Source organism: Protopterus annectens, chromosome 12.part0, assembly GCF_019279795.1.
Source record: "Protopterus annectens isolate FY-2018-M chromosome 12.part0, PAN1.0, whole genome shotgun sequence".
NCBI lineage: Eukaryota > Metazoa > Chordata > Ceratodontiformes > Protopteridae > Protopterus > Protopterus annectens.
Genome location: NC_056746.1, coordinates 1,172,010,921 through 1,172,023,921, shown reverse-complemented (window position 1 = coordinate 1,172,023,921; position 13,001 = coordinate 1,172,010,921). Strand labels below are relative to the sequence as shown.

Here is a 13,001-nt window from a genome sequence, read left to right as displayed (position 1 = left end):
CACAACCTGTAACTTTCATTTTTGTGGAGGAAGGAATATGTATGTATGAAATTAGTACTCCTGTGTAATAAGCTGTGTCAAAAAGCCAGGGTAATGTTGTGAATATAAGATATATGGGCTGACTGTGCATGTGTTTGTCTTGGAAGCTCATGAGTATTGAAAAGGTGGAGCCTCTCCATTAGCCACTAGCACCTTGTTGGCCATCCAGCAGGGAGTACTAGGGCCTCTCCATTAGCCATTAGCACCTTGTTGACCACCCAGCAGGGAGTACTAGGGCCTCTCCAACAGCCATTAGCATCTTGTTGGCCATTCAGCAGGGAATACTAGGGACTCTCCAGTAGCCATTAGCATCATACTGGCCATGCAGTAGGAAATACTATGGCCTCTCCAATAGCCATTAGCACCTTATTGGCCATGCAGAAGGGAATACTACGGCCTCTCCAATAGCTATTAGCACCTTGCTGTCCATCCAGCAGGGAGTACTGGGGCCTCTCCAATAGCCATTAGCACCTTGTTGGCCATCCAGCAGGGAGTACTAAGGCCAGCATTTCCCATAGCAGTTCTACAGTCTGCTGTGTGACCAGTCTGTGGCTGTTTGTGTCCACAGAGTTTTCTTGTGTGCCAAGTCCTTGAGGTCACAAAGAGATGGATATGACTAAATGACAAAACAACAACAGCATGAGCAGTAATGACAGTGGAAATAAGAAGTCTGTTAAGTGTCATATGTGCATTCTTCACTAATAATATTGTTTATCTTCAGTGTACATACACTCTATTCTGCAGAACTAATATATAATTCATTATGCCTTTGTGCTGGTTGTGAGAATAAAAAAAAATCTAAGGTACAGTATTTTGCATCCTTTATTTTGCAAATTCACTGTGTGGCTTGCATAATTGTTATTTTTACTGCTGCTGATTACTTATAATTACAAAAGCAGAGAAAGAAACGGACTGGAGGTCATGTATTTGTCGCTTTTCACTAATTCAAACATTTACTTCTTTTGTCTCTGCACAGCTTGCAGCAGCACAGCAGGAAGAGCCTGGGAAAGATGCAACAAAAATAAGTGTGAGTGTCCAAACATCATTTTCAAAACCGTGTATTTAAGTGTCAAGGCTCCCTGTCTGGCAGAAGGACGATAACTTCCAGAATGCATTTTATATCTGCATGCTGTGAGTTAGTCTTGGAGATGGCACTCAGTGCCAGGGAAGGATGCCAAGTGTTCTAAGGAAACAAGCTTCACTAAGTTTTATTGCTTGATATATATACACATATATACATATGTAGCTTTGTTTTTTTAATTTTATTTCAGAAGTTAAAGGGGAAGGGAGGAGAGTTTGAGCTAATCACAAGTGGCCTTTTAAGAAATGGGCTGAGCCAATTTTGCAATCTAATAAGGTTCTAGAAGATTGACTTTTCATACATTTGTTGAAATGGCAATAAAATCTATTTGCATATTAATTACATAGGCATTCCATCTGGCTGCTCATTTGCATATATTTATTAATATTACTGCTTATTAATCTTTCAGTCTGTAATGTTTGTTCTGGCACATTGTTTCAGTTGCCTAATTTCATTCTGGGATGGTAAACAATATATGTGCTCTCAAACAAGGAAAGCATTTCACAGTACCCAGGAAGTCTGGTACCTGTCACTTTTGACAACCTATTAATAAAATACATCTGGTTGCATGCTGTGAGTCAGGTTCCTCTCTAAAATAGGACTGTTAATTAATAAAGTATTTATAGACTAACATTAATGTTAAATAAGTCCAAAAGCAGAACAAATTAGTTGTTGTGGTATTCATTTTTCATTTTTATTTTACCCTTTATTGCATATGATAGTCTCAAATGGGTCAAGGCCAGTGGGAAATGCTGAAGCATCACAGCTTTGTTTGCTAGATTTACTTATAGGTTCATAAGTTCACAGGTTAACACAAGGTTATTAATGTAAACATCTGCAGCTTATCCACAAGATCCCAAATCGTTAATGCCCACAGACATAAATAATTAATACCCAGTTACAACTCATTTCAGTGAGGGCTTGAGGAGCGAGACCATGGGAGTATTTATGATTTCCCATCCATACATGAATCTTAAGCTTAAACAGGGTCAGGGAGCCCTTTTGTTTTACATCCAAGGGAAATCTATTCCATAAAAAAAGGATTTCTCTGTGAGACAGAGATCTATCTGTTCAGTAGGTCCTATTTATATTTTGGTGGAAATGTTGATATTTTGTGCAGATGTTTAGAGTGTTATTTATTTTCTAAATGTGCGGGAGATCACATGGGACTGGATTTAAAGATCTGCAGGCCAGACAGAGGTATCTCCACATCTGTCTGTAAGAAGCTGAAAAGAGAGAGAGAGAGAGAGAGTGCTTTGAGGCAATCATGTCAGGCCATTTATAACATTTTTCTTTGGGAGTGCACTGAGTGGGCCATAAACATATTTCTATATATAGTTATTGTGTGATATTTTAACTCTTATGAAAAGCCCATGGGATAAATGAAAATGACTGCTTAAAGCCATCAAGTTTTTCAGCTATATGCCTACTGACTTTACATGACCTTTTTATTTTTTAAATCTTTAGGATTACATTTAGGCCAAAAAAGCTCAAACCACACTAGCCATGGACAAGAATATTTCAGCCTTTTTTTACTGACCTCTTCAGCACAACATAAGTGGATAGTTTGACTATACTTCAGAATCACTGTGTCTTTAAACCCAGATGATGCCCATAAAGATTAAGGTACCTTCAAAATATCCCAACTAACATCCAAACCAAAGGGTAAAAGGAGTTTCAGACTTCAAATCCTTCAGAAAATGTATATTAAAACAAATCATGTTACTCTAACAACTTTCTAAGTTTATAAGAGCAATATTTAAAATATGTCCCTATTTGTACCCCTATTTTTGTCAAGCTTTGTCCAGATTTTTACATTAACAGGCTGAGAGGTATGTGACTTCTCTAGTTATTACAAACCTATATCCCTTTCTATAATTTGTTAAAGGAGTTAATTAATGGGATTACAAGTTTTGAAGTTTGTGACAAACACCAGCAGTTACCATTTCATTGTTCACCTTTTCGTTTTCAGGGTACATTCAGGACCCTTTTTTCTGTGAAGAGAGGTTTAAATCAGCCACCCTATGCAGGGATTTTCTCGAACATCTGGCATGTGATTTCCCTCTGGAAAACATCACACCTCCAACATTTGCCACCTACCTGAGGATAAATTCTCCTTGAGTCTGACTGGGGTTTATGTGGAAGCACAGTGCATATACTCTGTAACGTACCTACACAAATGGAGGAGGTGCTGGTGCTGTGGGCCCGTTGCTGCACAATCACCCTATACAACTTTTCATGACCATGTGCTGTGATACTTTAAGACTGTGTATAAACCACACAGCACAATTCCCTTGTATGGAACTGGGTACAATATTTGTCAATATCCCAGACAGTCTTTTAAATAAGATTTATTTTTCTGCCTAATCAATACAGCAGAAATGTGTCTACATCAAAGTCTTACTGACAACCTCTTGCTGTTAAACTTTTAAAAAATAAAGAGTGTCTTGTTAACTCTGCTTCTAGCAAGAAAATATGGAGGGTTAATGTGAAAGAAAGAGAGCCACAAGGAGAATTTGTAGCATTGATTTTCTGCAGGCGAGGAGAAGAGAGAAGGTTGGAAAAGTAAGGACACCAGAATGTGACAGAGACTTTGAAACATCTGAAGCACTGTGGCAGTAGCTGAAGGAACCAACATATAAAGATACAGTTGATGATTGTTAGGATTATATTTAGAAGCACTTTTCACGTGTTTTCATACATTTCCCTATTTGATATGTCAGTCATCAATGAAACCACTTAAAAAAACGTTTTTTGCAAAGGGGTTGGGCTTTGGCCTCCACACCCCATTACGTTAATATGGTAACTCCATGGTTACACATCTTTGAAGAAAAGAAAAAAGCCCAAATACAGTGAATCACTGTTGTTGTTGTGTCTTTCGGGTTTTCCCGGTTAGGGGTCGCCACAGCAGAACTCCGGTCCACTAATGATTGGCAGTAGATTTTTATGTGCCGAGTTGCCGGCCCTGACACACAACCTTCAACGAAGGTACGCCCATTCATGCATGTCTCCACACAGAAGACGCTCTAGCTGAGAATCGAACAGGACAACGTCTTACTGTGAGGCGACAATGCTACCGCAGCACCACCGCCGCAGTGAATGACTGTAAGCTCTCAAAATTATTTTTGCGTGAAGCAGTAATTGAAAAGTTCAAAATCAGTGATTTGAAATCGAGTTGAAACCCATCCAAATGACATTCGGCAAAGAGTATAGTAACATTTTGAAGCAACTTTATTATTAATTTGACTCAGTTACATAGGTCAAGCCATATCTTACTCTAGAAATCCTTTTTTCTGAGGTGATGCGGGATGGTATTTTAGTAAAAAGCTACTTTTTTCTCATTTGCAGGATGGCAGGTGGAACAGATTTCCTAAGGAGTTGGTCTGCACGAAAGCAGGCTTCTTCAGAGAAGGCCAAAATATGCTAAAATAAAAATAAAAACAAAGGGAGTAGTTGGATAGAAGGTCTGATTTCTGAGAATGTCAATTACATGCGTAGATACTAAGCTCAAACCATATTTATTTAGTAAACTCAGTAGAACTGGTTATGCCTTTTTTGCTAAATTCTTTGTTCTTATAAAGACAAGGTAGGCAGTGAGAACAAAAGGAAGCAAGAAATAATTTCAGAAAGAGTATAACTGAAATATGAGATATATTAAAATTGTTAGCAAATGTGCTGCAGGTAGAAAGGGTTTAAGGGTGATTAATGCTGATAATGTCTAATCTGGCAAGTGATCTGAACCCCTTCTCATCTTTTTTTACTCAAATGAGTACTAAAAATGTTACATTTCAGGCATGGATGTACCATACAGTAGGCAACAGCAATTTACAGAAATGTTTTTTCATCTGCTGCACTTTTACATGTGAGTTCAGTAAAAAGTATAACAAGTTTTTATTTTAACGTGTAGGTGAGTAAGGGAAGCATACAGTTTATCTAACTGCTTTCAGCTACTGTTTAAACTACATTAACCCCCAAGCACACACCTTGAGATATCACACTATGATAATAAAACAGATCCTGGTTGCAGAATTAATTTTTGTGTAGAGATTGATTCTGTAGATTACTTTCTGTTTTAACACTGTCTGATAGAAATGTAATATCTGGAAGCAGCTGCCCAGATTCAGAACTTTATTAGATATTTAAATTAAGAAATTGTAACTAAGACACTCTGGGAGCAGCCCACACATATCAGTACAGTTTAATATTATGGGCAGAATTTTATTTCAAAAGCAACACCCTTCTTAATTAAAACAGATATTTGTGCCCACTGCACTACAAACTGATATCTGCCCTTCACTATACAAACTATAAACTAAGATATAGGGACATCCAAGATGTGTACCTTGTTTGCTGTTTCACTACCAGATATTTTCAGAGTCATGCAGCGTGCAAAAAGACTAAATGCATGTCAGCTGTATTGGAAGGGCAAGGCAAAAGGTGGTGGTATAAATTTGATTTATTGATTTTCCCCAGTGGCTAGATCTGGTGCCTTATATTTCATTTGGTGATAAATAACTGAAACAAATCAATTTGGTGGGAAAGTTAATTAGCCCCTGTAATTTTCCCATTGATCTCTTTCCTCGACTCCTTTTGATAATAATTAGATTTGCTGTCTCATTTTCACTGTGAAATTCAGCTTCCATGACATAGTGCTGAAGGATCGGCTACAATTCAGCACATTTTCTTTATAGAAAAATAGTGTTTCCTTGTCATGACTAATGCTAGAGTGGGAAGATAAATTTGCATATCATTCTAGGCCCTGAAGCATAACATACATAATAATCACATGAGAGATCCTCTTATTAGTGCAAACATCATACCAGCTGGATGTAAACGAAAGGTAGAAAAGAACAAATGGCAGCTTCTCGTAGGGAGTTATGTTTTGTGATACTGGGTGAGCAATTCAGTTTTGTACTCTCATCTGCTGGGATGCCAAGCCTGAGATAAGAGGAATCAAGCTCGATATCGCAGTCTGCCACCTTCCAACTTTATTTCGAGAAGATAATGGAGATGTGCCAACATTGTGGTTAAAACATAAGCTATGTCTTTTTTACATCCGTTCCCATTCACCCATATACAGCCAAGTGCAACATAGATATTTAAACCGAACCTGTAAACAGAATGAAAAGCAGAAGAAAAAAATGGGAGAATAACTGGCCTAACCAGTGGTGAAAATCTCGCAACAGCAGAACTTGCATCAGCTGTCTACCTTCAGCCACTGTGCGTATTTACTGTCATTGTCTTTTACACTGAAAGCAAGGAGCAAGGTGTTTCACAAGCTGTATGTGAAGAAGTCCTATGGGAACTCTTTCTGCTAACTGCATAGGAGCTGGTAAAATACTCAGTAATTAAAGATGAAAACAATGTTTATATTTTTACTGTAAAAACTGAAATTAAAAAATAATCACCCACAAGGAAAGCCAACAGGCAATTTAGTTTAAAAGGCTTACATTTTAAAGGCACAGGACACATACTTATTCATTCACCAACACTAAGTTTACATAATAAATTCAATGCAGAATTAATACTGCGGTGGTGGTGCTGCGGTAGCGTTGTCGCCTCACAGTAAGACGTTGTCTTGTTCGATTCTCAGCTAAAGCGTCTTCTGTGTGGAGACATGCGTGAATGGGCATACCTTCGTTGAAGGCTGTGCGTCAGGGCTGGCAACTCGGTACGTAAAAATCTTCTGCCAACCATTAGCGGACCGGAGTTCCGCTGTGGTGACCCCTAACCGGGAAAAGCCGAAAGATACAACAACAACTGATAATACTATACAAGCATAAATTCTTCATTAACAGTAAGTTATCCACTCAAGGTGTATTCATGCTGACATCTGTCAGTAATGTGACACCTCATCTACTCCATCGCTTAGCAAGTTAAAAATTCATACTCATGTTTGATGTCAGAACATTCACTAGAAGGTTTTAGTTTCTACCACAGAACACAATGCTGCAGTAAACTTCCACCACTTACACTGTGTAGAGTAATTGAGGAATCTGTTCCTTAAGAGTCATGTCTGCAGCAAGATGAAAAACTTATGCAGGCACTTTCTGAAGGCCTCCTGGCATTTCTCAAGAATGGCAGGTACATATTTCTGTTGTCTTACCCCCAAACACCCCCAGGAAATGTAAATAATAAGGGAACCAGTGAGACCATATGATTAATACAGTTATTCAGCAAATAAATGTTCTACTACAACAAATGGAAAACCATCTTAAACTTTTGAACTCTGTAATGCAAACAGTCACATCAGAAGATGGGAAATAATAATGTAACTTATTTGACGCTTTGGTGTGTGAAAAAAGTTGCAACAGGCTTAGAAAATATAATTGTTCTTTCACAAGAAAAATAATTGAAAAAATATAAGCAATTCTTCAAAATATATAAGTAAATGAAGTTTGTACTTGGCTTATTAGTAAATTTGCAAAAATTTAAAAAAACATGTAATATTTTTATATTTGTAATTTTGACCATATATTACCATTTGAAAATTAAGCCGTCTGTTTCTTCATGGTATAAACCACTGCAGTGCTTAAAGTCTAACACTCATTGGTAGATGTATTAGGTCATCTAACGGTGCCTTACTGAGAGAGCAGCATGTTGGGAGTCTCCCCTCAAGTAGTATGCTACCGTGGAAATAAGAACACGTCTTCTAAAATTAAAATTGAAACCACAGGGAAAGCTAAGAATCACATATAAAGAGAAAGACAATGCTAATTCACGTCAGTTACTTCTTTTCCTGTGAGTCAATCAATTGCTGCTATATATTAATATTATACACACACATACACACACACATATATATATATATATAATATATATATATATATATATATAATATATATATATATATATATATATATATATATATATATATATATATATATATATAGGTGCACTTAAAATAATCTAAACAGCTTATTATTGACACACAAAATACTAACAATGTTGTTGCGTCTTTCGGCTTTTCCCGGTTAGGGGTCGACACAATGGAATTCCGGTCCGCTAATGATTAGCAGTTGATTGTTACGTGCCGAGTTGCCAGCCCTGACGCACAACCTTCAATGAAGGTACGTCCATTCATGCATGTCTCCACGCAGAAGACGCTCTAGCTGAGAATCAAACCGGACAGTGTCTTACTGTGAGGCGACAACCCTACCGCAGCACCACCACCGCGGATACACAAAATACTAACAATACTAACAGCAAAAATATCTAAACTCAAAATATAAATATTTAAACTTAAAATATCAACAAAATCTAATCACATCCAAAACCATTGTTTTTACAGGAGGCATGTATATACCAATTCCGAGGTCCCACAATAGTGGGGAAAGGACATAAACCTATCTATAGCATAACTTAAATTTTGTCAATTAGATATATTTGAGTTTAATTATTTGCTATCAGTATTTTGGCTGTTGATGTTATACTGTTTAGATTATTTTAAGTATACCTGTATATGGATATAGTCAGTTAAAAGTAGGTAGGGTCCAGTTTAGATGACAGATAATGTATGTGCATGTCAATTATCTGCTCAGAACTTTTATTTCACATTCTTTTTGCAATGATAGTTGTATGGACACTTTAATGTTTCATTCTGTAATGCTTTATTTTATTTTTTTATAGATAAACAGTATTATTACATTTAAAATGCTTGTGGGTGGTGATTTGTTTGTTTATTAACTTAAGGATATGCATATTGAATATGTGCACAACTGTGGGTATCGACCTTATGAAGAGTTACTGTTCAAACTATTGCTGCCATTGAAATATTCAAAGACTGGCTTATTTGAAGCCTAGACAGTAATTTGTGTTTTTGGCTTGTTAATGTAATTTGGCTGGTAGCATTGCAGCATAAACTGTGGAACAGGGTATTGTTATTGGAGAGTTATCATGTATCCCTTCTGGGAAATGGTGTGTGCGTACGTGTGTATGTGTGTGTGTGTGTGTGTGTGTGTGTGTGTGTGTGTGTGTGTGTGTGTGTGTGTGTGTGTGTGTGTGTGTGCGCGTGTTTCTCTGCAAAATAACTTTTGGCAATTTTAATTTACTGCTCTAAGACTGCATTGGAAGGCATTGGGCTGTATTTAAGGTGACTGAAATCATGGCAAGATAAGGGTTTTAACTCAAATCCACAGCTGTTGGGTGTAAAGCTTATGTGGGTGTGGTAGGAGATGGCTATTACCCAAGACAGCATTGTACATTTATTAGGGCCAGTCACCAATTGCTTACTAATTGATTTTCAGCGGTGTGGAATGATAGATCATACTATTGCATCAGTAAGCTTGGAATGCTATTTATCATAGATTAGGAACCGGTGGTGCAGATTTTAACCCTGTGCTCTCACATATTTTTGATGACAACTCTATATTACACACAATTCCTCACATACTTTCTGTATCTAGTGATGAGGATATTGTATATTGGACTTGTATAACATGCAGAACAGTTTAGCAACCAAAAATGAATGTAAATATACTTTTTATTCAGGTTTGGAAAGCAGGCAATAAGAGTTCTGTGGAGTATGAAAAATGCCGTTGTCATGACTGTATAAAGCATGTAAAATAAAAGCAATCTAAGCCTGTTTCAATGAAGAGGGTGGAGAGGGCAGCCACATAGGGTGCAGCTAAAACTTAATCTACTTAAGTTGAAGGCAGCCTTGTGGTGTCTGGGAGCGCGCAACAAGCAGTAAGACACCTCAGGCCATTCTCATATGATTATAAAATCCAGCTGTAACTAAAGTGACTAGAGCTTCAAATGAAACACTTGGAGTTCAAAGCAGTCAAGAGAATGAAACAGAATGAAGCTGCAGAGAAGGAACTGAAGCATCAGCCTGAACAGGGCATGACACAGAAAAAGAGCACTAGCATGACACAAAGTGGCCACGTCCCCATCAAAGGCATATAAATAGCAAGGTGAAAACCTAGTCCTGGTTGCCAAGGTCAGGACTAGATTATTTCCTCAGTATAAAGAAAGGAATAACTTCAATAGCTGTATTCAGGCTTTTGATCATGTATATAATCAGTGCCAACTTGACCGGGGGCAGTAGGTTAGGTTTTCAATTCCACTGCTCATGGGTAAAGTAATGCATGTATGTTGTGTCTAAGTATCAGAATTGGACCATCTGGATTGTTTCAAGGTGAAAATGTCTTCCTTGAATGCTTTAAACTTACTTCTGAAATGTATTTAAAAAACATAGGAGCATAGGAGAGAGCAAGTTGACAGTCTTGGTGGTTTAAGTGCAGAAATAAACACTTGTATTAGTAGGTGTATCTCAAGTTACTATTTTTGAAACTTAAGGATACTTTATGATAAGGGTGGAGGTACTCAATACTTTGCCTGAAGACAAGGCACTCTGGTTTAGAGATAAGGGGTATAACACTGCAGAGGAAAATGGACAAAAATGCAAAAAGGCATAACTGCACAAAAAGAGGTCTCCAACACTACACCCAGATATACAGGAACCAATGGAGGATAGTTCCAACCTTCACAGCAGGTGTCATGGGCAAAAGTGATACCACTAGACTGAGTAGAAGTCAAAGTTTTGGTGTAAGATGTTTCCAGTGTAATCACACACTACTCCCTATTCACCACATGTCAAGTCATTCAATGAAACTCAGCAAGTTACTGTTGGAAAAAAAACAGCAATGGAAAATTGAGGGAATACCAAAAAACTGCACATACCTCTTCTTGTATATACCTGTTCCTTGAATTTGTGTGGTCCCAGAGTATAAGTAAATGGTGACTGTCTGACATGCAACCACATGAATTTGAAAGAGTAAGTAGATGTTACTCTAAAATGAGATTAGAAATGGAACATTTGCCTTTTGCTTGGAAGATGATGTGTTCTATTACATGCTTTGTTAACTTCTAAAACTGTAACAAATCCTAACCTGCTAAAACTCATCAGTAACTCTGAACTGGTTCAAAAACTGAATATCTTAGAAATTCTACAACAAAACTCTTAGAAAGTTTCCAGAGACTGGTGTCTGCTGATAATATCGAACATATGTCTGTATACCTGGGAAATCCCCTAACCCCAAATACATGCATACTAAGATCAGCCATGAGATGGCATACCTGGGAAATCCCACCACCCCACATGTTCTCACACTAGATCATCCATGTGTCTGCATACCTGGGACCCCCCCCCCCCCATACACTCAAACTAGGATCATCCATGTCTCTGTATACCTGGGAAATCCCCCCACTCCAAAGGCACTGACAGGAGGAAATGATACTGGGTGTGGCTACCTTTGTCATTTCTTGTTTTGTTTATGAAGGGTCCAGCACAGATATTTCTGAATCAAAGCTTCCAAACTTCTTCATGAAAATGGGCTGGATAAATTCTGAAGGACTGATAGATGAAGTGAGGCAGGCTGAAATAATATTTTATCTCCAAGTTTAGTCCTCTCCTGTCTTTCCAGGTATCACAAAACCCCTAAACAATGTCACTACTCCCCTAATGACACAAGTACCAGTCAGAGCTCCCTACCTCAGCTAAGCATATCTTCAAATAGGTATTGCTGTGGCTGACACTGCTGCGGTGGCACTTCTAGAGTCCTATGAGCACAGCTTGTGACAACAGTTACCTTGTGATTGGTAACAAAATCAGACAAAGATCATAAGGCTTCTGAATTCTGCTTTAATGTGGCCCCTTAGAAATGACAGTGTATACTACATAACTAAAAGACATAAGTGTCAAGGTGGAAGAAATGCAGACTCTTTTCTAGATAGCTGTCTCTGTGCCATCATGACTTCCTTAATCAGTAGGAAGAATAGTGAAACTTAATGTCTTTCTCTGAAATGTATGTATAAAGAGATATCAGTGATGAGTTGAGTCAGTCTTTTGATGTCCTTAGCAGTCTGGTTTGTGGTGAAGAGCCCCATAGCTCTTGCCTGCACTGTTTGGGCCACTGCCTTTGTGTCACTGACATTTGCATAGTTAGAGCTGTACAACAGTACTTAGAGGAGGAATGGCCCACTGGTGATATTCCCCTCTAGTGAGATCATAAAATCTCTGTTTTTGAGATGGTATCAATGGCAAATGGGTGGGTGGAACTAAATGGAATGGGACGGGCTCTCTTATGACAAGTCAGGGAACAATGGATGTGATCAAACAGCAGATGGGGTTACTTTCTTTCTTCTACAAACTGCCTCAGTATTAACTCATTATAACCATTTTTGCATGCAGGTCCCCCCACTCCCTCCCATCCTGGCATCACATCATCCAGCTAGTCTACTTATTTCTTGTTTTTTTTTACACTGTGTCTTCCTTTTTAACTTTTTCCACCATAATTTTAAAATACCTTAACTAATGAAGACTCCAGTGTAATACATTTGGAGGAAGTAAATAAATTAAGCAAGGGCCTGGGGTAGGGGGACTATTGGTCAAAAGAAATCACAGGGTTCTAGATGCTCTGATTTGTATCTTAGGACTTTTATACAACCTTTTGATTCAATGATGGCCTGAACTAAAATCATAAGAAAGGGGAAAAATCAGACTTATTTTTCCTTTCAAGGAAAAATAAATCAAGTCTAAAACTTAATGTTAAACGCTAACAAAATAGTAGTTCCCAATAAACTGAGTTAACAAATACTTGCAAGGATATTTTAATTCTGTGTGGTAATAGTGTCTGCCTCCCTACCCCTCCGAAAAATAATTGCCCTCTGTGTAGCCTACTGGTATTAGATTGGAATGAAAGTTTTTGTCTTTTCGGCTTTCCCAGTTAAGGGTCACCACAGTGGAACTCCGGTCCACTAATGATTGGCAGTAGATTTTTATGGTGCCGAGTTGCCAGCCTAACTCCCAACCTTCAACGAAGGCACGCCCATTCATGCATGTCTTTCAAATGCCACTCGTCCACAGGGAGGACATGCA

At 38.0% G+C, this 13,001-nt stretch overlaps 1 protein-coding gene across 1 annotated transcript in view; it reads left to right on the top strand.

Moving 5' to 3' along the window:
* Positions 1-13,001, top strand: part of VSTM2L (V-set and transmembrane domain containing 2 like) — a 626,272-nt gene that overhangs the window by 578,053 nt on the left and 35,218 nt on the right. Inside the window, exon 3 of the mRNA XM_044090204.1 lies at positions 1,016-1,066. Within this exon, the coding sequence (XP_043946139.1) occupies positions 1,016-1,066 (51 nt within the window). The remainder of the gene's footprint in view (positions 1-1,015; positions 1,067-13,001) is intronic.